This window comes from Vanellus vanellus, assembly GCF_965231255.1.
Source record: "Vanellus vanellus genome assembly, chromosome: 10".
NCBI lineage: Eukaryota > Metazoa > Chordata > Aves > Charadriiformes > Charadriidae > Vanellus > Vanellus vanellus.
In genome coordinates, this window is record NC_138915.1 from 22,126,173 (window position 1) to 22,153,642 (window position 27,470).

General features: G+C 38.0%; 1 protein-coding gene across 4 annotated transcripts; it reads right to left on the bottom strand.

Annotated features, from left to right (window-relative positions):
* Positions 1-167: 167 nt before the first annotated feature.
* Positions 168-27,272, bottom strand: PHF6 (PHD finger protein 6). 4 transcript variants are annotated; one of them, XR_014269551.1, is made up of 12 exons: positions 27,134-27,272; positions 21,880-22,059; positions 21,583-21,684; positions 17,927-18,060; positions 17,561-17,604; positions 7,902-8,068; positions 7,580-7,723; positions 6,243-6,347; positions 5,282-5,415; positions 4,485-4,614; positions 951-1,203; positions 168-693 (listed from the first exon to the last, which is right to left on the bottom strand). XR_014269551.1 is itself a non-coding variant. In XM_082488338.1 (11 exons), the coding sequence occupies exons 2-10, from the start codon at positions 22,015-22,017 to the stop codon at positions 4,485-4,487; spliced, it is 1,095 nt and encodes a 364-aa protein (XP_082344464.1). In that variant the 5' UTR covers positions 22,018-22,059; positions 27,134-27,272; the 3' UTR covers positions 168-1,203. The 4 variants fall into 4 exon arrangements, 3 of the variants coding, with proteins under 3 accessions (XP_082344464.1, XP_082344462.1, XP_082344463.1); XM_082488338.1 differs by having other exon boundaries at positions 168-1,203; positions 7,902-8,065; XM_082488336.1 differs by having other exon boundaries at positions 168-1,203.
* Between the last annotated feature and the right edge of the window lie 198 nt (positions 27,273-27,470).

The following is a 27,470-nucleotide window of genomic DNA, read 5'->3' on the forward strand; positions in this document are numbered from 1 at the left end:
AAATATGCAGAGTCACCACTGAGTAAGTGGCATACTCTGAGTATGCATTCTCACTTCTCGCCTGGCAAAATTTTCACGGGCCTGTGGGGAAACACTGCATTTATGCATTAAAATGACAGTTTTTAAGTTATACTTTCAGAAAAAGGACAGATATGCAAATATGAAATTCATAACTCATTTATTGAATATATATATGCAAGGATACCAATAAAAAGAAACTAATACTGCAAACTACAACTTTGGAAGTAAAGCCAATATAACAGGAACAAAATATACATAACATTGTAGATAGGAATGCATTTACCCTCTTTCATACATTCCTTGTCTTTACACCTAATGTAAATGTATGCTAAGAGCAAAAGCTGCAAATGTTAGCCTAACCTGAGTGCTTTTTGACAAGCAACAGTTCTCCAGGATCCTTTAAGGGTTGAGATGTCACTGTTGACTAACGGATGTGCATACATATGCATATATAGAAAATGCTTCAACGAGTATATAAATCAAGAGCCGTGTTCCGTTTGTTAATCTCCATCGCTAAGACAGTGGAATCTGTTTCTGGTGACACGGAAGAAGAGTCACTATTTGCTATAACGTACTTTCAGTTCTCTTAAGATTAATTTCATCTAATGAGGATTAATTTTCTTGTCAATCTGATTCAGCATATTAATAGTTTTGGAATGCACTGATTATCACCTGCCGGGTAAGTCTGATATTTCAAGTCGATTATCACCTCTTCATCTTTCACTCTGGTTTAGCATGAAGTTATTTTTCACATAGGCAGCAGTAAGCAGCAAGCTCTCTTCCTTTATATTACATTTTAGGGCCAGATTCAGTATAATCGTAGCATTCTAGACCAGCACAGCTCTTTGTACCTAAAGATCAGACTTTGCGGAGTGTAGCCGTAACTCCTGCCAGAGCCTTATCACAGAACCTCCCGTGGATCAACACACCTGCTGAATGAGTCGATCTTTTTTTGATCGCCTAATCTATTTCATCCTAGCTACCTGCACTGACGCTGATACCGAACCGGCCTTTCGCCCTTCCTTGGAATGGAGTGATAGCACAGCTTACTGCTAGAGTGTTTGATCACGCCTCGAGACTCTGGCATTACACCAGCTGTATCCTCAAGTTATTTGAACAATATCCTTCTGATGCCTGTCCTTCCTTGGTACAGTCCTTTCTTGGTATAGCACAATCGCAGATCTGTTAATATAGAGATACAGTGAGTTGGGGAGATCTGTTAATACATAGTTACAGCGAATCGGGGAGAAACCTCCCATCTCAGAGGGTTCCAGGCGCCTTAAACAGCACACACTACTCTTGTGAGCAAAAGAAATGCCCAAAGGCCAAAAAAAAAAACAAACAACCCCAAAATTAAATAAAGTGAAACCAGTTTCGTAAGACAAGTTTTGTTAAATTCATGAGTTCTCTGATTGTGAGATGAAAGCAGAAGGTGCCTATTAAAAAAAAATAAAAATCTCAGTAACAAATAGACTGCATTAATTTAACTAGCTAATTTAAACATATCTATTTCACCTATAGAGCACTTTCGTTACTTCTAAAATTTCTGGGAAGGCAGTAGATGCTCCAGAATAATCTTCAGTATATGCTTGCAAAGATTACATTGCTTTACAAAAAAAAAAAAAAAAAAAAGACAGACAGTCTGAAACCCCAAGCTAAAATACACGTAAAAAGACAGTAATGGCAGTATTTTGTCTTTAAAAAATGATGTAAATGTTGTATAGTATCATACATTGTCATGCTTTTTAAAACTACAATTAAGGATGTAAGAGATGTACAGTAAATACACCGCTGAGGTACATTTCTTCTAAATATTAACACCACGACAGAATTACTCCCCAGCAGGTGATGCTACTTGGGAACATATAAATACAATTTTTACATTGTAAGGCACTTTTACCCAGCATACATGAGTTGAAGTCAGTTCTGACAAATTTGAGGCTCGTAAGAAAAGATTTTTGCTTTCGACTTTGTTTCCGTGAATTCTGAATTACCGCCGGTTTAGTCAGACCATCTCAGCACAAGGAGGTAACAGGTAAACCAGCCGCTTCTCTGCTACCCGAAGGTAAAGTGCTGCTCTGGTTTTTCGAGGCATGGAATAGGGTAATTTATTTCATAACAGATGAATTATTGGACTGAATATTATACTAAGCAACTGACACGCTATGAGTTAGAGCTCAGGCTCAAACACAATCAGTATGCTGGCAGATCTACCCCACGCAACCTCAGTTAAAATACAGTAGCTGCAAACAAAGTGCCTTTTTTCCATGGGAGGGCCATGTCTGAGGCACAAATCTAGAAGGAATTTAAACATCGAAGGATGTTATTTTGCATCCTAAAACTGCTCTGAGTGGCTGAAAAATGTTGGTATTCTAGGAGAAACAAAACACCTTGATAGACAATTTCAATAACCGATCTGTCATTGCAATTCAAGTCACGCTTTTAATTTTGAAAGTTACAAATACAAAATAAAAATGATCAATGGCATCATGTTTAGAGCAGTAACTGAATATTTTCTGTACACAGCAATATTTCTTTCCAAAACGGCATTATTCTCCAGGAAAGCAAACAGAATTGATTGAATTCTAACAGGTAAAATGTTAGAAACTCCAATATACAGTAATTGAGTCCCTCAAGACATTAAGGGAATGCATAAGAAGACAAATGACACACATTAAATCTTTTAAAAATACAAGTAAAAAATGCTACAGAAACTCATGTTACAAATGAACTGTTTTTGCAATACCAATCCCAGAAGAACTGTAGCAGTTTATAGTCAAATCAGTGTATTTGCTTGTTTCCTTCCTTCAAATCCAGAAGTTTTGTTGGGAATTCGGAGTGAAACAAGTCAAAACCCTAAACAAACAATAAGGTGATGCGATAGCAACAAACATGTGGACTAGATTCAGCTTTTTGGTTTTACGTAAGTCAGTCTGAGAATGTGCTTTAACAGACCAATTGAAGAAGCTCGGAGCCATAAGAAACGACAAGGTGTTTTGAAAGCAGTCGAGGACTGATCTGTTAGGTTTGGTATAGCCTAGATCTGATTATTCCCTAAAGGAACCTCAAACTCCAGCAAGTAGAATTCCACGGCGTGATTGCTGACTTGACAGAACGAGGAAAAAATAATCACTAAAACCAATAAGGATGATAAGCCAAGTTTCTCATATAGTGGTCATAAGATTAAAAAATAAATACCAATCTAGCAAAACGGGGTGTTTCCTCATTCTTCTTACAGAATATGGGACCTTTATGCATATTCTGGACAAAAACATGAAGCGTTCCACACAACGCAGAACACTTGAGGTATGGATGTCAGATACGGTGGCTAAATTCCATAGCGAGTTAAGAGTTGTAACTCTCTGGAGTAAAAGAGACTGGGCTGCAGAGTCCAACCATTTGTATAGTAAGGTTTTAATCACACTTTCGTGAAGCGTTCTTTGTAAATCAGGGCCACAGAAAGAGGTGGGTCGTTGGGGGAAGAATGAACTACAGCCCTTTGGCATGAGTTCTAAAGCTCACAGCTCAGAACCAACAGCTGCTCAAGTAAATCTCCCGCAAACAATGCCGGGCGGAATGAGCAATCACAACAGGAACAACCTGAAATGTTCAAGCGTGCTTCGGTGTACACTGAGTCCTTTTCTACTGTGTGCTTTGCAAGCAAAAACAGAGAGCGGCTTTCCCGTGTATAGCCTCCGTAACTTGTGTATGAAGAAAATGCAAAATTCACAAAGTACCGGCTTGTTGCCACCGCGAACTTGTCCACGTGGTTAATTAAACTAGCTAAGACCTTCCCTCGTTGCATGAATCCACTAAACAACTTACACATTCCAAATCTTAAGGTTTTTATTCAGTCCAGAAATATAGATCTTACTTCATTTCAATGTCTGCCTTAACTTTTGACACTGTACATATTACATATCATTTATATAGTGTTTCATTTTTTTTTTCCAGACACTGCAGACTACAAACTACATAATATTGACATGTAAAACTCTGCCACTTACTGAAGGCTCACACACATGAACGTTTCAGGCAGTTCAATGAAATTTCTAACAGAGTCGGGCAGTAAAAAGTTACTAACCCTTTTCTGATTTTAGAAAACAATTTAAAAGAATTAGTAGTTATGATGTCTTAGCCATTCCCAGTCCTATAACTCTGTCCCTTGAACCTGTTTAAAAAATGATGAAAACAATAGTAAATTTAAAAACATACAGAAAAGCATTTCGCAGCTCTGACATTACATCTATATTTAGCGATAGAAATGAGGGCCTCCCTTCTTACGCTGTTACAAAGTCAGCTGGATTTTAAAAACAACAAATCCTCCCCATTCTTCTACAGTATGCCAATAAAAAGTACTTATCTGCATACACTAGATTTAAATACTTCACTGCAATAAACTACATTAAATGTATATTGCGTTTCAGTCTCGGTAACAGATCTGTCAGGAGTAACTTCCATACCTAGTTTCCATTGAGCTGCTGCTGAGGAATGTCATTATGGTCAGTGCCTGATTTGCCACGGCTTTTGCTTTCTCTTTCTTCATCCTCTTCGTCTCTTTCATCATTTCCACTATGGTTTTTACAATAGAGTCTGGCACAATAAAAGAAACAGTGAGGACTTTGAAAATATCTATCAAAACCAGACTTTCCTCTCAATTAGTTTTGAGATGTGCTACAAGTCAATCGCTCACTCTTTTAACTCATCCGCGGTTTTCGCTCAAGCGTCAGTTAAAATTAAGAAAGAAAACAAGGCTGAAGACCCGGCAACAAAACTTGGATCGATTCTAGTTTTCGAGAACTGCTATTACACTGCTCCGAGAATGCCCTCTTGTGGGCACAGCCACACTGGCACCTCAACTGCAGCCAAGCCACCAACGCCAGCAGTTCAGCAGGCAAGTATGGTGAGTTACGGAGTCCAAAAACCCCCCAAATAAGCCACGAAACGTATCAACGTGGAGGAATCATGACATAATTTATCCAGGGTTTCCTCAAGATAAATTACAGATTAATCGAGGAGGAAAATGTAACGCAAGTCAATTAATTTTCACATTTCTCATATTACAACACCACTACATAAATTTTAAGTTAGCAGAGTAACGGAATTATTTTGCAAAGTCAACTATTAATTAAAAATACCATTTTAAATGAAATCATCTTCTCTTTTTTAATAACATACTTGGCTAGCCAAATTAGGCAGAAAAAGTGCCATGAAATATCTTCGCTTTCATTATAGATTCAAGAATCACATAGGTCCTTACTTATAAATTCCTCGTGACATATTCTCAATGTATTTCGCTTTGTCTTCTACTCCACAGTGGTAATGGTATGTTTTTATGCAGGCTTTAATTTCACACCCAATAGTAGCACCAGGCTGGCTGCAAAGCGTGCATTTCTGCGCAGGGGAAAGAAAAGAATGGCACTGTTCAGCTTTTTTTTGCCTCTTAGTATTCAGTTTAGTGTTCCTCATATTTATGGCTACCATTTTGGAACAGAGCAATTTCTCTGACAGATCATCCTTCCAATTAAAAGTTAATCAAAGATACTGTAAAACAGAAGCTGTATAATACTAACGTATTAAAATACAAACACTAGGATTTACTTGTCCCTTGCATTGAAAATTGCTACATGATTGCACGTATTACTGCATTTCCAAGATCATTTTATTGCCATTAAAGTTAGTATGTTAATATATGAAGAATCTCAAATGATTTTTTTTCCAAGGAACAATACGGTTAGCTATTTGTTTTCTCCCCCCCCCAATTTCCGACCACTTTAAAAAACAACCTGAATTATAATAAAATATAACGTGACATTTTACCAGCATCCCCATCTCTGAGGCCTTAATACGTTTTCATATTAAAACATCACACCAGTTGGAAAGACAACACTGCAAGAACAAACTCTCTAAGTTTATTTGTAGTTTTAAACAGTGTTCTTTTAATAACACAGGACCCAAAGCTGTTACTCTCTTATAGTAACAGGAAGGCTAATAATAATTTACTGTGTACATTGTCATAAAAACCACTAAATACCACATGCCCAAACTCCATTAATTTTAATGTGATTTCTATCTAGCTACCTGTCCCAAAAGCAACAATACATTTACATTTTGTTTTTAGGAACAGATGGAAAAGATATGTTTCACAAAAGGAAGAAGGGAGAGCTATATATGCCTTAGTAGAAACAGTAACACATTCATCACATTCTGCAGATACATACCATTCTCTTTCCTCTCTTGATTTCTTGAAGTACAGTTTTGATATCAAAATCACCAAACTCTGCCCTTGAAGTTGTTGTTAGCTGGACAGTGCCAGAAGAGAACAACTGGAAAACAAGCAAGTCAAAATAATTTCAGGTCACCGAGATGATGGCAAAGTTTGTTACGTGCAGGAATATCTGAGTATTGAACATCCTCATCTGTGATCTCAGACAGCATGGGCTTTACCAACAAACTAGGAAAAAAACCCTGCTGAGTAATTAGTATGGTGAGTATTCCTTCCGATACCCACCTGACTGCTTTAATTATACTGTTGCCTTGGAGAAATGTATTTTAAAAGACAAAGGAGCAGACAAGAAATAATGACATGATGAAAACACAGAGTAATAAATGGGGAATGTTACCAATTACACCACTGAACTTTTTAGGAATATTCCATTTCCCTCCCTGTGACATACATACAGTTCAGCTTCACAGCACAGCTGATGTCAGCATACCTGAAAAGCCCTGAGGGATGACCACGGGGCACATAAGTACCATCCCTACGATCATCGTCCTGGTATATTCAGTTTAAGCTGTCTCAAAACTGCAGCTCAGGTACATAAAGTAGCGAAGAGTACTCTACGACTCAGGGAGGGCTTCTGGCACACACCAGCTCTCTGTTTAGCAAGGCCAGGTATAGGAAGACAATGAATACTCCACCAATTGCCTGGACTATTTATTCATTTTGAGGTACAACAGGAACCCCTGAGGTTTGTTACTCAAAGCTCTACTTCTTCATTGAACGAGATATATGAAAGATAGAGCTTTCTGCTCGTGTTCACTGAAATTAGCAGATTCTTTTCAGGCTGACAGTTCTGCAAATGCGATCATCTGAAGGCAAGGGTTTTCTACATGTCCCACTCTACTTGAGTCACACAGCCTGAACCCGCTGGTTAGAAAACTAATGAAGCTCACGGATTCTTCCCGGATTTTGTCTGGATGCCTGTGGAGTAAAGGTATTTCATTTTTGGAGCGGATTCTTGTAGTTAAAACTGTTTTCTGTTTTCCTTTTTAAATACTGTGTATGCGTTTTGACGCTAAGGGAGCATTTTTAATAAGCTAAAGAGTCTCCCTGAGCTAATTCCATCTCTTAGCACGCAGCCAACTTTTATCCATATTGCCCGCAGTGAAAAGAAATGAATTGCTCACTTCGCAACACTTGAGCGCTTAAAGAGATCATCAGCACAGAGACAATACTCGCGCATAATTACACGTGAGGGTACTGTATTAAAATCTAAAATAGCAATTCAGCCAAAATTCACATAACAGACTGGTTAACAACAACGCTGTTACTCACCATGCACTTATAGTGTGCTGCAGCCTTTTTGGCATTAAATATATGAAGCTTTCCTCTAGCTTCATTTTCTTCTTCACCTGCATGACAGAATCCACATTTAGGTTTTGTATCACTGGGGCTGCTTCTGTGGGGAGACCTGTCTCTCTGAAAGAAAAACATTTTACTAAAATATACTGCTGGGTGACAAATAAGGTTGTAATTTTAAAAGCCTGTGGCCACCAGCTGGAGGCTCAGACAAATGCAAGTTTTAACAAAAATTGTATTTGCAGAGAAGAAATATGCAATTCTGTCTTCTAAGAAGTTTAGCATATTTACTGCTTACATAGGAACTGCTTTCTATTTCATCTGTGCCATGTGAGGACGTAGATCTAGTGTCTTCTGATTGCCCCTTTAAATTTGTTTTTCTTGGCTTTCCCTTACGACCCCTCCTTTTTCCTTTGGGAGGTGAAGGCTCCAAATCGTGTTCATTGATACTTTCTTCTAAATCTGCTTTAGAAGTTAGAAAACATCATCAAATAACATTCTCAAAAAAAATTTATGCAAACCAAACCAAACCAAACAACAAAAAAAAAGAAAAAAGCAAACCAGACAAGAAGAAACATAACCTATATTCTCTCTATTTTGGTCAGAAATAAAAATAGCAACTTTTTCCCATCTGTTACAAACATGCAACTGCAGATCCTGAAAACATTAGTTACTTCTTTAAACAGTGCACACAGCTTTGCTTCTTTATAACATCATATATGAAGAAGGTTTAGCATTTCTTACAACTTCTACTTTCAGACACAAAATGTGTCCTCAGATATATATATTCACCTCCATGGAAAGAAGACTCATTTAAACTACTCTGAAACCAGAAAATGTTTTCAACCATGAAATAAGCTTTTAATATTTCTTTTTTTTAAGATGCATAACTCCAGTGTAATTTGCCCTTGATATTATGCCAGTCTTTCTAAATGACACCTCTCTCCTTGCTTTATTCATTGATGCCTTTTGACTGAAGAAAAAAAAAAAAAAGAAAAAACAAACAAACCACCCATTTTGACTATAATGTTAACATCAAGTTTTAAAACGGAAAATCATTTTGCCTCCACGAAACAAATCTAAAATTTCATTTTAGTTACAGTATATTTTTACATCTACAGCTAAAGGCAGCTGCCAGTTTACAGAAAATCATCCTCACTGGCAATATCCCAGAAAAAGTATTTGTAGACCATTAGCAATATAAGAACGTATACTTTTAATACATATTTACCAGAGGTCTGACAACTTCCTTTGAAAACGTCAGCTCAGCTGCTGAATGCTTTGTAGAGCTCAGTCCAGCATTCTAGCAGAGTGTCCTTTTGATTACTCAAAGCTCTACAGTTAATACAGATCAATTCTGCAAACTTAAGATCCCTTCCAATACGATCTAGTGAAGTTATATCTGATGCTGACTAATCAGCTCTGTTCGGCCTCTCACCACTTTCCTGATCATCGGCTGCTCACAGGAGCATCTTTTTTCTTTTAATACGTAACACCCACCCCTGCTCAAACTGCAGAGACATTTCAGCAGACTTGTTAAAAAAACCAAGAAACAAAAAACGAGCACATACACCACTGAAGAACTTGCTGCTCAATATACAAACCACAAAAATCAGTATGAGCCCCCAAATGGAAGGAAATCTTAATCAGAAGATTTGCAACATCTACTTTATACATTAATGGGCAACTTAACTGTTGTGGTATAATTATTACCATTTAAACATTGCTATGGCACTTCTTGCCATTATATCGTGGTCTCAGTATCCAGAGAGGATATCTTATTTTGTGACGATATGCTGCTTCGCCAGAACTCCTCTTTCATCTCTATTACCCCCTAAAAATCAAATCACGTTTCTGTCTCGTGATTAACAGCGACTCAATTGCATGAGAGTTTGAAGTCACAGACTTGAAGGTATTCCACAGCCATCAACTTGGAGCAGAAGATAACTGAAGGACTGGCCCGAGGCCCCGCACACAAGTGTATCCTATTAAGCTCCATCTATCACATCTGCCCCTAATCCCCAAGAAAGCTACGGCTTCTTGCACGTGTATTAATGAAGGACAGAAAACTAATCCAAATGCACCACAACAGGTTATACTGAAACATAATTCCCCCAAAGCTTTACTCTGTTGTATGGTTAGAAAGAGGCAAAAAGATTGAGAATAAATCACTACGAAGCTGCAAATTATTTTGGCTTGAACTGACAGATTATTCAGCTATATACAGATATTCCCAAATTGCTACTGAAATACATCAGTCTATTTACCACAACATTCCTATGCTTTAATATATACACTATACTTTTATAATTAATGAAAAAAAGCACCATTTATTTTACTCTGAAAAAATAGAATACATGATGACATGGATTATCTAATGAAACAATACATTTTACATTTTCTTCTCAGAATTTACTATCTAACACTATTTTTCATTTATCTCTACTTGCTAAATTCCCCAATCAAGATTACGCAATTTAGATGTCATACTTCTCAGACTGCACATAGCAAATTCTATTACAACCTAAAACCTCTTTCAAAGAAAAGAATTCTCTTTTGTCTCATCCCTCATCATATGAGCTCTCCACCAATTTATTAAAAGAAATTTGTGAATCTTTGTCTCCACTTTTACATTCACAGAAATCATAGATGGTTATTCTAGAAAAGTGTCTTACAAAACTGTGCCTATTGATTTTGTGAGCCTTTAAACATCATCATCAATAAGAAGTTAAAAATATTCCTTCCGAAATCATTCCACGGATCTCCCTCCTGTATTCGACGAAGCAAAATGTAGTCCATTCAACCAACATTCCTTATTTTTTCCAAAGCTCCTTATCAATTCTGTTAACCGTAACGCTTCTCACCTCTTAGTCCACCCTTATTTTCTAAATAACAGTAAAGCAGAGCCTCAACTCCTTACAGTCACACTTTCAAAACTGGAAGTGAATCATAACTGCTAAAAACCAAGCACACATTATGAAAACCAACTTTTTATAAGAAAGGTCACAGCCTCGTTCTTGAGTGTTATTTTTTTAGTCTACAATTGTTAGAATATTTAAGATCTGAAAAGTAAAAATGCTGCATTGTAAAAGATGGTTTCAGTGTAAGATAAAAAAAGATCTAGATTGCACAGCTTTCCTCAAAAGAACTCCCTTTTCTGTGCCCAAAACTGGTACTTCCAAAAAAAGTTCAGAGCTCGTTGAAACTCCTTCATTAAAATAACATTCCTTGCAGATTTAGGTCTCCGACTGCAAGTGACGTGGCCCTACAGGTTAACACCACCGCGATGTGAGGATCTGCTCTACCACATCTATCTGCAAGACTGAAGTTAAAAGTTTCTCCCATTTTTAACAGCGCTATGAAGTAGCGTAACAGTATAAGACGACTGTAACCAGCTTTAAAATCCACCTGCCTTGGACGGTCTTTACTGTTTAATACACAGTTTGGTTTGTGCCCTATCCCTCCCCTCGAGCCCACTGCCAGCTTACCCTGTTTCCCTGGCATCTGATGGTTGGGTGTTTCCAACTTCTCATGTCAGCTTGAACTAAGGAAAACACAAAAAGTTGTTCAACTCCTCCCTGACCAGATGACGTTTTATCACGGATATCACCCATACTCTGAATCCCCTGAGATTCCCTCGATATTCTTCAACTGCCCCCCATCCCGTATCCCATTACTGCATTGATTTTTAAAATCACCACAATATCCTCAACATAACTTTATCTGAAGTCTTCAAAGGAGGTATCTTACGAGCTTTCTTCAGAAGCCCCTAAATGCTATATCCAAAAAACCAAGCTTAGTAGGCAATACGGTCTGAGAAAGGGGAGGGAGGTGGGGATAGAAATCAAGAGGAAACATTCTATATTTTAAAAAGCACCTATGAACACGATATTGTAAATTCAGATGAGCGGAAAGATGAGCAGCAACAAGCCCCAAATTTGCATTTTGGAAATCCACGAGCAGTACAAAGTACCACAAAAAAGCAGACTAGCAAAACGCTGTATTACATAAACTGTTAGCAGGGAGACTCAGCTCCAGAGAGAAATCTAAAAATTCTCCTTTGATCATGACTAGGAGGAAAAAGGATCAAGATGTTTTGCTGTTTAAAATAAGGCTTGGCAGAGAGGAGGTTGAGATATCGCTATCTATTCTATATTACATCAGCTTGAAATATACCTGGAATCCCCCTTTTCCAAAAGCTGGGTTAAAGCAAAGGAATACAAGAATTAAGTGATTTGAAGGTTGTGAAAGAACAAATAAAAAGAAGACGCGTACAATAAAGGCTAATACTGTTCTCTGTATCCACCTCCCACATTACCTTAAACAATGGACTAAGTGAGCCAGAAGCAAAGGGGGCTCAGTCTGCACGAGGAAGATAATAAATAAAACTGACTGGCAAAATATATTTGCAAGTAGGACCGTGCATAAAGAGAGGGCAAAATGTAGAACGTGGAAGGGGCTTAGCCACGCTGTTACGTAAATCTGAAACCACACATATGTATGCAAAGTTTCACAGCGCGTTTGGGATAAAAGAGAAACTCTAAAAATTACAAAGAACAAAATCAACCTTACTAGATTTTCAGAGGAGAAATGGACTATAACAGAGAAGGAAAAAAGTACTTTAGCATGTTAAAGTAAGATGTCCTTAAAATATGGCCGAAACCCGATGAACCATATGTGGCAACATAATTACCTTAAATTGAAAAGAAATGTCAAAAAAACCCCCAGAAAACCTTATTGTCCCAGTAGTCAATAATAAAAATGTGAATGCATATTTAAGCATTAATAAGAACCAGAGATTTGCATAAAAGCCCTTGCCAGCAAGTACAGAATCAGGTAAACCCATCATAGTAGCAACAATAGTAGCTTTTATCAGCAAATTATGTGAAATTAACAATCAAAATGCTGAATATAGTTGCTGAATATAATTTTTAGGTTTTTTGTTTGTTTGTTTAAATGGAAAAAGACTAAGTTACATGAAAAATCTAAATTGGAGAAAGTAAGAGTGGGGAGAAAAAAAATTAAATTATCCCTTAGATCCTGTCACTAATGTTTTCCAGAAGTACCAGATACTCTCGGACTCTTTTGGACTCTTGTCCAAAAACTATTTTTGACTGAATAGTATCTATGTTATGAAGTACTTGAGATTATTTCTTTAATTAAGTCCATTTAACACAGAAAATGAATAAAATAGTCCTTTATAACCACATGATCTAATTGCTTTTTCAAGCAAACAGTCGCTGGCAAAGACTGAAGCCAGACAATACACTTAGCTTATCTGCATAATCAGAAAGCTAATGACAGCTGCTATGATAAACCTGTTAAGTATGAGTTAGCTGACCAAGTTTCTATTTGTATAACGTCTTGCCTAGATAGGAAGGAGCATTATAATGTAAACACCGCAGCACACCTCAGACCAGACAACCTGTTCACCACGTTAACTTTTTTATTTTTTCCTTTTCTGTAAGAAAACACCATTGTGATGCTTCTACAAAATACCTCGTTAGTCTATAACGGACTGCACAGGAGATTGCTGACTTACTGCCTGGACCAGCTGTGTCGTAATGCTCCTTATACATTGGATGCCACTTTCGGAGCAGCATTCGCCGTGAGACAGACAACAAGGCGGCTGGGTGGGCAGAGCTTCGGAAGAATTTGTTACCGTCCACCAGCAGAAGCGGAAGGCCACCCAACTGCAATGTGACAGAAACTTTTCTACCTGGCTGCATCAATGTGCACAACGTTAGGCAAGCTTATGCTTTGAACAGCGCTACAGAAAATGCAACTATGAACAAACACTGATTAAAGAACCCGAAGATGAACAAAGATATAACGCCAAAAAGTTTCGGATGTTTTTCCTGCCAGCCTCTGGCTTACACGGTGCTTTGAAGAAGTAAGTACTCGGTTTGATATAGATTGCAGCATCTCTAAATAGGTATCACAAAGAAATCTTGTCCTGACTCAACTCACTGAGCAGTATGAGAAGCACAGATTTCATGTTTGATCTGTAGAATAACATGAAAAGGATGCCAAGACAGGGAATGTCCTTATTTCCACTGTGGAAACATAATTCCCCAAGGCTTTGAGGACAACTACGACAGGAATTACGGACACTTTATTTTCTGACCCCACAGTTCCCCAGCATCTGTTTTAAACATTAAGAATAGCTAATCACATGGCTGTCTTCATTATTCTTTATTTTACTACTATGCAACAGAAGAATGAAATTACATTCTTATCTTAGTTTATATTAAACTATTCCCGATCAGGTGAATTCATTTTAAATGAATGCCAGGGCAGCCCCACCTGCAGGGAACTGAAAGACACCAGATTTTAAATTTTTCAACAATTATTTCCAGTACATTGGAATAAATTCCAATAAACAGTTCCAAACCCTTAGATCAACAATACTCTATTCTTCAAAAAGAATAAATGCAATTGTATCAAACTAAACAGTAATTCAACTAATAGTTAGCTGTGATAGTTTAAAAGCACTGGCACCAATTCCTGTAACCTATGAGGCACTGAAAACTTAGACGGTTTGCCTAAATTATGAATTAAACTATGACTTGAAGTTCAGGTCAGATTATTTTGTTAGATATGTAACCAGCAAGGCAAAAATCCAGACACGAAGCTTTCGGAAACTCGGTCTGCTCCTCTGAGCAGGTGTCTTCAAATCTGTTGACCGCACAGCCATAGCTTAGTCCAGTCCAAAGCATGACAGTACCTCACTCTTATTGTCCTTCCCCAGTCACTGGAAACACAGCACACAAGAATTGCTCCGAAATATATATACAGAAAGGTAATATAGGAGAAATAAAAATTTCCCATTCTGTCGCCTGAAGGCTAGGCCATACAGATAAATGAGACAAACCCAACAACCTGCTGGAACAGATAATGAATTTAAGAGCATACCACTCTGCTGCCATGTTTCATATTTTTATATTCAAAGAAAACAGAAAATAGTTCAGCAGCTCCTGTCAATTAAAGGAAAATGAACTCCCATCACTCATTAATTTTGTCTTCATGAGTAGAGAGATACTTAGTCTGATGAATTCTCGCGCCACTTGAACTTCATGACAGCAATAACTAACATCTAAGAGGTCCTTTTTATTAGGTTTTAACTGGGTAACTTTAATTCCAACACAGGTCTTTAAACCACATTTCCATGCAGCCTCAAGAAATTTTCTCTAACTGTTATTAAATGGTTAATGGATATTCTTTTTAAATTAGAATTTCTAACAAATGTACATTGAACAGGTCTGCCCCCCAAAGCATCTATTTTCTAGGGAAGGGAAGGAAATAATCTCACCATTGTGCAGCAGTACTGCCTACAGAACATAAACCATTCTGGACTGCAGTAAACCAAACACTCCTAAAAACTCTTCCAATATCCACTAACAGAAGTGACATACTAAAAATATCTGGACTGCAACATTAAATCTGGATACGGAGAACAAACAATAAAAAACCAGGTGTTCTACACTGACCAAGAAAAAAAACCCAAACAGCATCCCAGAGCAGCAGCAGTGAGTCTCCGTTAAAAAGGACTGATAATTCCAGTGCTCTGTGTGCCTACATTGAGTGACATAACTACAGATGAGCTTTAACTATTCTATTATGAAAACACTGCTGAGAGAAAGGATTCACAAAAATGAAAACAAAAACAAGGGGGGGGGGGGGGGGGAAGCCACTATGTTAGCTTCTAGTCCCCCGAGCTCGGCTATTGGCTCTTCTCTGCAAGCCCTTTCTGGTTTCACACACCACCATCCTTTCACATTTAAATTCCTCTTCGATATTCACGTTTTCCTCAAGAAATAAACCAACGAAATACATATGTAAAGCTTCACCTCACCATCCAACATTTTCCAGTCACCATTTTACTGAGGAAACTTCAGCATTTAAACACTTAAGAAACAAAACCTCCCAAGTCCCTTCTTAAACTCTGAAATCCACCTTGTATATTTCTGTCTTCTAAAGGTAATTAGTTTTCAATGTAGCAAAATGCCATTGCTATGTAATGCTATAGGTCATTTCCATAAGACAAATGGAATATGTATTTTTACTTTGATTTAAAGGAGGTCGGTCACAAAAGAGCCCCAGCTTCTGGCATTAAAGTCCATAACTGTAAGTAATAATATTCTACGGGTATAGTTCCCTAAACTGCATGGACTAAAAAGAGAACATATGCTTTGGGAAAGAGCACTGGTAAAATTTCAGTCAAATATTAAACAAAAAACAGAACAAAAAAATGTGAAGTATACCTACACATATTTCTAGAAGCTTAAAGCATAACACAACTAAATGTTTTCAACAAAAAAATGTGTGCGAAGTTAAATGCTAAGTAAGATACTATTGGTTTCTTTGACCTCAGTTCTTCTGAGTGATGTTGTTTATTCCTCCTTCTCCTACCCTCAAACTAAGAGTCTCTTCGGACACGTCTAGTTTAATGTTTTAATAAACTGTCATCATCAACATTTAAGAAAAAAGCCACTATGCCTGTAGTAATTTTTCCCATGTCTTCTCAGACAAATATATCCATATGAAATTTAAAAGCTTTTGCTGTTAGAGAATGAGATTGTAAAATTGGAGATAATGATTTCTGAAAATTCTTTAAGAAAAGCACAAGTTCAGATCCTGCAAGGAATGCCAAGCAGAAGTTGTCCATTGGCATTGGACTCCATGCGGATTCGGAGGCATTTTTCTATAGATGTCAAACCCTGAGCCATTTGTGAATAAGTAGGAAAGATTATGTTTAAATATCAGTTAAAGAGATCAATCTCTCTCTGGACTCAAATGCTTTTCCGTATTCTGCTAACAAGCAAAACAAACCCCAAACCAAAGAAACAAAGTGTCAAACTACAAGATAACGTGGCCCTGCCTCTTTGGAGAATTCATATAACATGTATACTGCTTTTCTTGTTTAAACATAGTAATAGCAAAATCAGAGAGTGCTTTATGGAAAGCACATAACAATAATTATTTAAGTAGACTAAAAAAAAAAATAATAGCAATCCGTTTTTATTTGGGATTTTCTACTGCCTTCAATATCTTTCTGAACACTGAAGTAACATCCAAGCCTCACCATTAAAATATCTACTACCCATAGCATAAGTAGTATTTACCTTAAAAAATTTTGGCAGAAAGAAAATGAAGTAATTTACAAAATTTGATCTTCACTAAGTAAAGAGTCACCTACTCCTCATTAGTTAAATCTCATGACATATCAGCTGAAAGTAATGCAAAAAGTAAACTAACAACTGTTTGCCTACCCAAATTCAGATACAGTAGAAAAAAAGGAAAACGGAAAAATAGCTGCATAAATACACAATAGCACAACTAGTTGGGAATTTTAACAGACCACACAATTTATCTACGTTTGTGGCATATCACCGCTCATGCGTTTCACTAATCTCTGCAAAGATGCACAGCTTTTGTAAATATATCCATACAGGGTTTTTTGTTTATTAGAAAGACTCAGAAATATATCTGTAAGTGATCTGATCACAAACCTTTTAATTTACTATTGGGTCCTTCTTATTTAAGGAGTTAAACTCTATTTAATAGTTCATAAAAAGAGTGAATATTTAGGAACATCAGCAATAGCAAAAACCAGATGTTACCTGACGTAATATTTTACATGTTAATATTGTGAAAATTTAACTACAAACATAAGCCAGTTTCTTCCCAGAAGGGAATGCATTACTTCTACCCAAACTTTGTTTTTACAGAATATCAAATCCTTTGAACATCCTAAAATTTATGGTTTGGGTTTTTTCTCCATCTCAACCAATAATTTTTAGAGAAAACACAGAAATCGGATGGGCTTCCAGACTCATTGTTTCTCAAAAAAAAAAAAGTTTTAATTTTTACTGAAAACATTTATATTCTCCAGAAAAATTAAATTTAACCAAGTATCTTTCTACAATGGGAAAAATTTATATTGAATAATTTTACCTTCAGAGTTATGCGTAGTTTTCTTGTGTTTTCGACATAAAATCCTATAAACAAAGTAGTTGAAAACTGTCAAGTCAGTCACGATTCACAGATTATTTACTCATCTTTTAAATTTAAATGCCAGTACATTTTTCTCCCACTTGTAAGACTCACTGATATCAAATCTTGCAGTGAAAATATGCTTTTCGAGCACATCACTATTTTGAATGCCACAATCATCATTAGATTTTTTTTTTTTTGCAACAGTCTTGTTTAGATTTCAAAGTGGGTTTTTTTTTTTCTTTGGCTTTGTTGTTGTTGTTTTTTTTTTTTAAAGAATGTGAAATATAAATAGAAAAATAGACACAGAAATTAAATAATAGTTACATGTAAATGCCTTGTGAGGGTTTCTCTCTTATCTGAGCTTTATCATGTAAAGCACAGTAGTAGTGATATGTCTTGTGACATGTTTTCACATCGCAGCCAATGGTTGCTCCAGGACAATGGCATAAAGAGCACATCTGTAAAGAAAAAGAAAGCACAATTCGTTTCACTATGGGCTTAGTACTTCTGAGTTCAAAAATATTATAGTTACCGCTCCTGGTGACAAAATAAATGGAGTTACGCACTTGGCATTACTCTTCCTGCTTTTGGGTGTTTTTCATAATTTATTTTCAAATCAAGGAGAAATTTGTTGCAATTATGCAACAGTAAAATAACTGTCATACGTTGATTATCAATTCAATGAAGAAAACAAGTCATTTACTTTTGTGGAATGCGTTTGATGAAGGTGACACAGCTACTCACCTAAACATCCCACTCCTGAGGATGGTCTGTTTGTACCAACCATTTCAGAAAAGTTAAAATCAAATTGTACCTGTTTAATTCTGAACTACATTACAAAGGTAGGAGAAAAAAAAAAGGACAGCCATTTGGCAATGACTTGCAGTCAGAAATACTGATGACCTGCAAATTTACCTTAGCCTCAGCAGCTAACTTTACCTCTTTTTTCTATACAGTTATTTCCTTAAGTAATTTCTAAAACACTGAATTTAGTGAAATATTTGTTAAATACAATGAATTTATTTTGATTAGACCAAATTTTGCTCTTTACACTTAGACAACAGAAAAGGTTAAATGGGAGCCTGATGCTTTAGTCTTCTTTCCCAATAACTACTTCTTCTCATGTTAGACTCATCATTGCTTAGGATACACCAACTATCACGCTTCTAAATTGATCTCTGCCCTTCTTATACCGTGTTAGGAAAGGAGGCAATTGATAGCATCACAATATTTTTCCCTGTATTATTTTTTAGTGACATAATATTGCCCCAAAATCTCAGAATTTCCCACTAAACAACCTCCCAGGACAACCAGAGGTTTTGGTTCTTATCCCACACATTGCCCACGCCCCGAAAAGGTCACAATTAATTCTGCATCCGTAAGTGTTAAGTGTGCAACGTAGGATACTCCCTACATATATCTTTATGGAACACACTTTCCGTCCACTGCACTAGCTTAGTCAAGTTCCTTCTTGTTAGTCTCCAATATGCCAAATAAATATACCGCCAAAGTTACGTATCACCATCCTGTTTTTCAATTTTAACAAAGTTAAACGAGCAGTAAAGTATTTCTGCAAGCTCTGAAACGGCATAGTTATATACCGTTCCTTAGCTGTTATCTAATTTGTATGAGTATTTTATCTCACAAATTTGTTATACGTTATGGTTTAATATATGATAATGGCTTATCAAAGCTCTTTATAAAAGCCTAGGTTGAAATTATATCCGTCCAATCAATTTTAGTCAGTACTTCAGTATTTTGAAAGCCAGAAATGGCAAAAAGAAAACTTTTTTTATGCACACCACAATGTATCTGTCGGAACAAAACATACTACAGGAGTTTTTATATTGATTTATTAGTCTATGTTTCCCGACAGTAATAAAATATTTATTCCATGGGTACAAGTCCTACTGTCCAAATGGTCACTGTCACAGATTAATTCCCAAGTTATATCAGGTATATGTGAAGCTTGACAAGCTGCGAAATAGGTAAGCTCTTTCAAAAAAAAAAAAAAATCCTCCCACGCCCAACTAACAGAAATAATATCATCAGTGCCTTGCACTCCCTAATATTTAGACTTTGTAAGTTTTTATGACTGGCCTATTAAGGTTTGAACCTACAAACTTTTCTCAGACAGAATTACAGTATATGACCATCAGAAAGACTCCGCATGTGACTTGTCATCACTGCAGTAATGAACGGACCTCAGTTTTCGGTCAGCAGCGGCACCTCCTGAAGGAGAGCAGCTATGTCAAATCTTATCAGCAGACAGATTTAGTCCAAGGTATCAATATAACGACTTAGCCCGGTGCACCACGCTGAGATATTTTTGCTCAGTGTGTTCCCACATAAAAGAACACGCTAGAACAGAAAGCGGGCCTTAGAAGGGGGTATGTGGGCTAACTAAACATTTAGTTTTAAGCTTCCTGTACAAGTCAAGGCAGTAAGACAGATTCCTCCAGAGAGTGATTCAGAGCTGTAGTTTTCTGACAGCTACAGACGGAGATAAGGCACCTAAGTTAAGATCTAAAATTTTATTGTAAATTCTCTCCAAATGGGAAACATCTCAGGACTACGAATCTATTAAGTTAAGCAGATCCAGGTTTTCTGCAATAAGCTGAACAAAGTGCTCGGTACGTACAGCTAGTGAGCTCCAAGACTATATCCAGCTGTTGCATAAGTGAAGGAACATAAAGAGATTCAGAAGCAGAAAGACAGAAACCGCCAATAACATAAAAAGAAATAACTTTCAAAAACATTTCAGAGACCCAAGAACCAAAAAGTTTCTTTGCGACCTGTGGTTCCATTTACTACCATGTTCTTTGGAAATTCCTAATTGCAACATGACTGACTTGTGAATAGTTATTCCTTTATGCTTCAGCTAATTAGCGCAAATAGTTTCCTGCATTGGAAAATATTCAAATGAAACACTGGATGAAATATTAGACTATTAGCATATAAACGTAGTTCTATAATAATACTTCAGGCTGTTCTTAGTAGTCCAAGAACTGGTAAATACTTAAGAGTGCTTTAAATAAGTCAGCTGAAAATTTTTAATGTGAGGAGTGAATTGATCACTTGTTAATAATATTTTGAAAAAGCCTCAGTCATTTCTCAAATGAAAACCAATTAGTTCTTAAAAAAAATAAATAGAAGTCATGGATTAGCTTCTTGGGAATTAAAAAAGTAATCTCTGCTCAATTGTCACGAATTTGGTAGAGCTGTAATCACTACTGTACTCATGTACATCCTAAGATGCCTCTATTCACAGAATCATCTATTAAATCAATATAAAAGGAAGCAATAAAAGTACCTTTGGTAGTTAAAAACCAAATTTTGGCAGCAAAAACCAAATACTGGTAAAGGCAGAATAATACCCTCACCAGGTCCCTAGAATGTGGGTTTCATTCTGAAATCTAACAGAAAATATTAAATGGATATTACTAGATTAGAAACATAAATTTAGGAAATGCTATTGTTTATATGCAGCCCATCAAAAAGAAAAACAGGCATATTCCGTAAATGAGTTTTTCTAAGCAAATTTGAAAAATTAATATCTCCTACAACCACCTGCATTTGCCAATAATAATTCTGGATATTATTATTTTTTAATAATTCCATGATTAAGCTACAATTCTTAAAACAATACGTTTACATGAGAGCAGAACTTGACTGAAATAGACAAACTACTTTTTATCATCTCCAAAAGGCACTTCAAGGGTTGGTTAACCGACATTTACATTTCATTTCAACATAAGTATGAGCATATCTACTGAGGTTTTCCTTTTATAAATCTGCGACCTATTTTACTTCAGCACCTTCTATATGTTATCCATTACCTTAAAGCTCACACACACAAGGTAGCACTTTAAAAAAACCAACAACCATACATATAATACATTGAACAACTTCGTGGTAAACGTTATAGAAGGTAAGAAAATACTGTCTTCCATTTTCAAGAGCTAAATATAGAGACTTACCAGTTTAGTGCCTCTCTTTATTTCTTTCTGAATATCTTCAATAGAGAAACCACCAAGACTCTCATTATCAGTGTGTGAAGATACCAGTGCAGATGAGAACAGCTAAAATTATAAAAACAAAACTTATTTTTAAGTGTAAAAGTGATATAGAACGCTTATATATTTGAAACCCACAAAAATTTCAAACTAGAGTGATTAAACATTTGTGCCAATGCCACAACTGGTTGATTTTTTCATTTGTTTGTAGTCTTTTACAAGCTCAGTACATTCGTTCCCTTTTTCCTAGGGGTTACTTACCATACATTTGTGATGTGCTGCCACCTTCTGGTTTTCTGACATCAATAATTGTCCACATTCATTATCTTTATTAGATCTACAAAAACCACACTTCCTTTGTCTTGAAGAGACTTTTTTCTGTCCAACTGAGCTTGTCATGATTTTAAATGACCTTAGAATGCCACTTCAATCCTCTCAATGCTACAGAAAGAAAAGGTGCAATCAGCATGTTAACATCAGCAAAAGTCAATTTAACTTACAGTTTTATAAATCTAACATTGGTTGCTTGAAAGTGATCTGTCCCTCATTACCCTTTTCTTAACACTACTTCAATATATCCAAATAAACACACAGAGGCAGTATTTTACCCACTTTTTATGAAATTGTATCAGCAAGCAAAATTAGTTCTTTAGGCAAAAAAAGTTTAAATGTTAATATAAAACTATGGATACTAATATAAAACTTATGGGGAAAAGAAGTGGAAAATACAGCAAATTCAGCAACCATTAGGGGAAAAAGTTACCACAAGTCTTTCATCTCAGTCTTATAGCTATTTATTACAGCAAAAGATTTTCTAGAAAATGCACTACCTGTGCATGCAATAAAATTCATGCTGCTGAACTTCTTCAAAAACAGAGGCAAAGGAAAGCCCCAAGAGTCCAGCAGAGCACCCAGAACAGGTTTTGAGTGTAAAAGCTCACAAAGTAGCACAGCAGATGAGTAAGTAACCTTCATAAGGGCAGAGATGAGAAGATAAAAGGTTACCATTTTCGGTACCACACAGACACACTGTGGCTTAGTCAAACAGCAGCAGGAACAAAATTTTAGAAGGATCTGTGACTAACGCGCTGCAACGGAAACCTTTTCGAGACCCACAGTTAATTTAGCCATACCAAACTAGTTTTCAGTAAGCGCATTATTCACCATTCTCATCTAAGAAAAGTAACTTAAAATTAAACTCAACATGAATCACAAACTTTTCATGCATTACCAGTAACACATTTTAAAACATAACACCGAGGTCCCCAATCCCCTAATCGGGCAGACCGTGCGAGTTCAAAAGTGAAAATACCTAACGAGCGTATGTGCTTCTTGGCCCAGCATTAAATAGTTTGTGTTTATTTGTTTCCACATCTCCCACAAAATAAAATAATGTCTTCTTCAAATAGACATGCTTAGAGCTTTTCACTTGGGAGATTTGAGCCTTACTGTCCGAATTGGCCACAACTGCACTAAAAGCATCCCCCTCGGCCTTTGTCTACATTACGCTCATCTAAATAAGAAAAGCCACCATATAGTTTGATATTCCTGCTGAAAAAATAATCCAGCCACAAGAACAGCAGAGTTGCAATACCTCTGGATCGTGCTACAATGGCGATCTGCACGAAAAGTGCGCAACTGTTTGTCGAAATTTGCATAGGCAAACCTGTGCGCTTCTCAGTGCTGTCAGACTCCCATAATACCAATATCACTCACTATTTTTCTCATCGAAAGCAGAGGAATGCCATTAAGTTCCTGTCGGCATAGACTACTGCTAAAAGACCATCTTTTTAGATTCTCACTCTTCTGTTTTATCACATTTTCACAGACCGAGTTTTAACTTGCAGTGTTTACTACAAAACTCCTGCATCAAACGGGGTCTGTCCTGTACCCACCGCCTTTGCTTTACCAACAGCTTCATTTGCTTCCTTTTACAACTGGAAAGCAGTTTACTAGCTGGTGACGCATACTCATAAGAAGAATGCATAGATTTCAGATCTTGCTGATTTGCACAAAAAATGTGCCAATCTGGATAAACTAGTCACACCCTTTTGCAGTGGCAATAGAGAGTCCTCAAGTGTTAAACACAAAAGAATCACTATACTGTATTCTTCCAAAGAAAAAAACAAAACAAGACCATTCTGTAATCCCTTCTGAGTAGAAAGGAGGAATGGTTACTGAAGGAGAGATACCCAGATTTTCAAATTATTTTTTTAAATATTTTTTTAAACTTCAAAAAAAAGAAATATTTGGGAGCAGGAAAAAGACCTACAAAAGAAAAGTAGGAAATAGCATCACGAAGATTTCTTGTTTTCAGGTCACATTCAATAGCTCGACATAAATCACACAGTGACGGGTTAGAAATATATTAAAATAATTAAAAAAATGCAAGTTCTGCTTTGGTGGAAATAATTTGCCCCCTCCACCCCCCACCCCCCCTTTGGGTCTACCTCTTTCATTTTATATTCAGATTATATTATCACTATATTGACAGCAGTGATAGTAGTTCTTAAAAGGAAGATCAGGAATTTCTTTGAACATATGCATAGGTTCTACTGACTTACAGGAATAAGAATTACTACTATAAAAAACAACTATCCTTCAATTTAACAAGCAAATTTATATTTTAGAAAATGCAAATAATTTATAGAACACATAAAAATGTATTAAGTGGCTCTCATCATCTTTAATTTATAAGAATAGTAACTTTCCAAGAAACAAGATTATAAAGAATATTCTCACGGCTTTACGCCTTCCAGGGCACTAACAGACACGAGAGGGCATGTCATTACAGCAACACTAGAACATGACATAACCTAACTTTTTGAAGCACCTTTGCATGCTTAGATTTTTTAAGGTACAAAGTGAAATTAAAAATAATGCCAATATTTACTTGATGATGCATGGATGTTGATGTCATGACAAGAACAACAACAACAAAAAAAAATAGCAAATACTATGTTTTGGAATACTTATTCAATTATAAATGATTTAACACTTGAAAGATTATTTGAGACGCAAACAGACCAAAAAGCATCATGGTATGCCAGAAAGGAAACTTGCATTCTTTTCACCATCAGATTAAATTACTCTGAAAGCATTTTACAAGGATATCGAAAAGTTTTCCTTCCAATCCTGCATTCTTTGCATTTGTGTTTTCTGTATCACTAGGCATTAACATTATTTACACATTTTTAAAGACTGCAGAAAAAAAAACCCTGAGCATGAGAAATATTTCAGAAGCATTTGATCCGTAGGCCTCTCCCTAAATTATGTTTGCTTTCTCATAAATGTGAGAAAACACCACCCTGGGATCACTTTTCTTTGTGCCAAAATGCACTTCTTATCCGGCCCATTTAAAAATACCGTTTTTCTGAAAAACATGACCCAAGTTACACAGCTATACCACAGACCCAGAATTCTGAACGCAAACGCTCAAAATTCTGTTTTCGTTTCTCGAGTTAAATCACCTAAAAGCAACTAATCCAGTTTGCCAAGTATCAAGCTACATTTCACTGGAACAAGAAAAACAATGTAACTTAAAAACAGCTCAGTATTTCTGTTTTCCATATTACAAAAAAGCTAACAAATGAGTAAGACTTATAAAATAGTGTTTAAATATACTGTTGACAGTATCCTGCTTGCCAGCTTTATCAGAGAAAGTCTTAGAGACTGGATCACAGAAAGCGATGTACTATGGAATCACTGACTAGGAGATTATGCGCTAGCTCTACCAAAATGGAACACGTACCACAAAACAGAGATTATTACAGAGATACGCTTTCCACAGGTTTAGGTCTAAAAAATGAAAAGTTACATCTATTCTAAAATCACAAAAGAAGAAACTCATTCGGGGATTTTTCGCTCCAAAATTTCGGTTCATTTGCATTCAAGTTTCTTAATGTCCACTAAGGTATTCAACATGGTGCTTCCCCTAATAGCACCTTTTATTTAATCTTTAAAGCAGCATGTTTTACAAACTCATATGGCTTGCATAATATTTTACTCAGTTCTTCCAGACAAGAGATTTTCAACCGTAAAAGCAAAGTGCAAGTTCAATGACTCTCAGGCAAAGAAGAACGCTCTCGGTGTATGAGACATTGTTCAGCACCGAAGAACGGAAAGTAACCTGGATTCTAATTGCTATTTATTGCCTGAATATGTTTCAAGAGCTACTGACTGTTTATAGCAGTTAAGGCCCCACTTGTATTTCCAACAAAGGACAGTGATCTGTATCCTGTAAAGTTTGTTTTGCTGCGCAGCCTGTATGATTACAAAATTATACAAAAATATTTAGGATTTACATTTATACGTCAAGAAAATTTCAGACACCCCAAGAAAAACCTGCAAGAGAAGTATACCAGCTATGTAAAATTTCTCTAAACATGATGAAGTGGTTTGGACTCTCAGGAAAAGCTACAGAAAATACTTGCATTGAATTTTTCAAGATGCTCACTCGAGATACCCGATTCTCTGTTCAAGAAACTTTCGAGCGCTTTCTAGTTTCTAGGGTCGATCTCCCATTATTGGGGGCATTATTTAGGAGAAGGGGGGGTGAAGTTGGGGAGAAGGGTGGTACTCTGTAGGTGTCTGTAGTAGAAAAGCCAAAGTCACAAGTCCGATGGAAATCTTTATCCAGGAGCTACGTTCACACAGCATCCTAGAGCCACTATAAAAAGTAGGATAGGAACTTATCCGTGCAACTTCATCAAAAAAAAAAAAAAAAAAAAAAAAAAAAAGAAACCAAAGGGGGGGCAAAGGCGGGGGGTGGGGCCCAACCCTGGAAAGTCTAAACAATAAGAATAGGGCAGGTAACTGAAAATTGCACAAAAAGAGCCTGCGGTAAGGAAGATCTGGCAGGCAGCACAGACCGATCTTCAGGAAAGTTTACACACACCCACGGGGAGCGGGAGATGAGCCGATACCGGCACCTCCGCCGCTCGCCTGCCCCGGGGGGACCGATGGGGCACGGCACGGCACCCCTTCGGGGAGGGACCGCCGCCATCTCCCCCGCAAGGACCCGGCCACCAGCACCGGAGGGCCCTGTCCCCTCCCCAACTGAGGGCCTACCGAGGGGGCGGCTCGGTAGGACGCGGGGCTCCCGGGGAGGGCGATCCCCTCCTCCCGTTCCTCAACAAATTTTGGGGGAAACGGGACCCGGAGACAAGGGGGGGCGGATCCTCCAGGGAAGGAGGGAGCGGGCCGAGGCGGGCGGAGCGAGCGGCTGCCGTCGGCGCGGGGAGGGGAGGGGGGGGGTGGCTAACGGCACCGGGGGCGCCCCCTGAAGAGGCAGCGCTGGGTGCCGGGACCCTCCCGGGGCGGGCGGCTCGCTGAGGCCCAGGGACCGGCGGCAAAGGCGGCGGGAGGGCCGGCCGGCCGGCCGGGCGGGCTCCCCGGTGGGGGGGCTGCGGGCGGGCGGGCCGGGGGCGCCGTGCCTACCCCTGGAGCGCGGCAAAGAGGCGGTTGGGCGGGCAACGAGGCGGCTGGGCGCTCGGTCGGTCACTCAGTCACTCACCCGTGCGGCGGGTGGGGCGCCGGGGAGAGGAGCAGCTCGGGCACACCCCCACCCCCCCCGTCACCGCCAGTCGCTCACGGCCGCTCGCTCGCCGGGACCGTCCCTTTCATTCGGGGCAGGGGACGCTGCGCCGCCGCCGCCGCCGCCGCCGAGCGCAAGCACGCACGCACGCACGCACGCACGCACGAGCGGACGCACGCACGCACGCACGCACGGCGCGCTTGGGCCGCAACGGCGCGACGCTGCGGGGCGGCGCCCGATTGGCGCGCGAGGCGGCGCGGCGGGAGCACGCCGGGTCCTCGCGGCTTCCTGCGCATGCGCGCCACCGCGCGCTCTC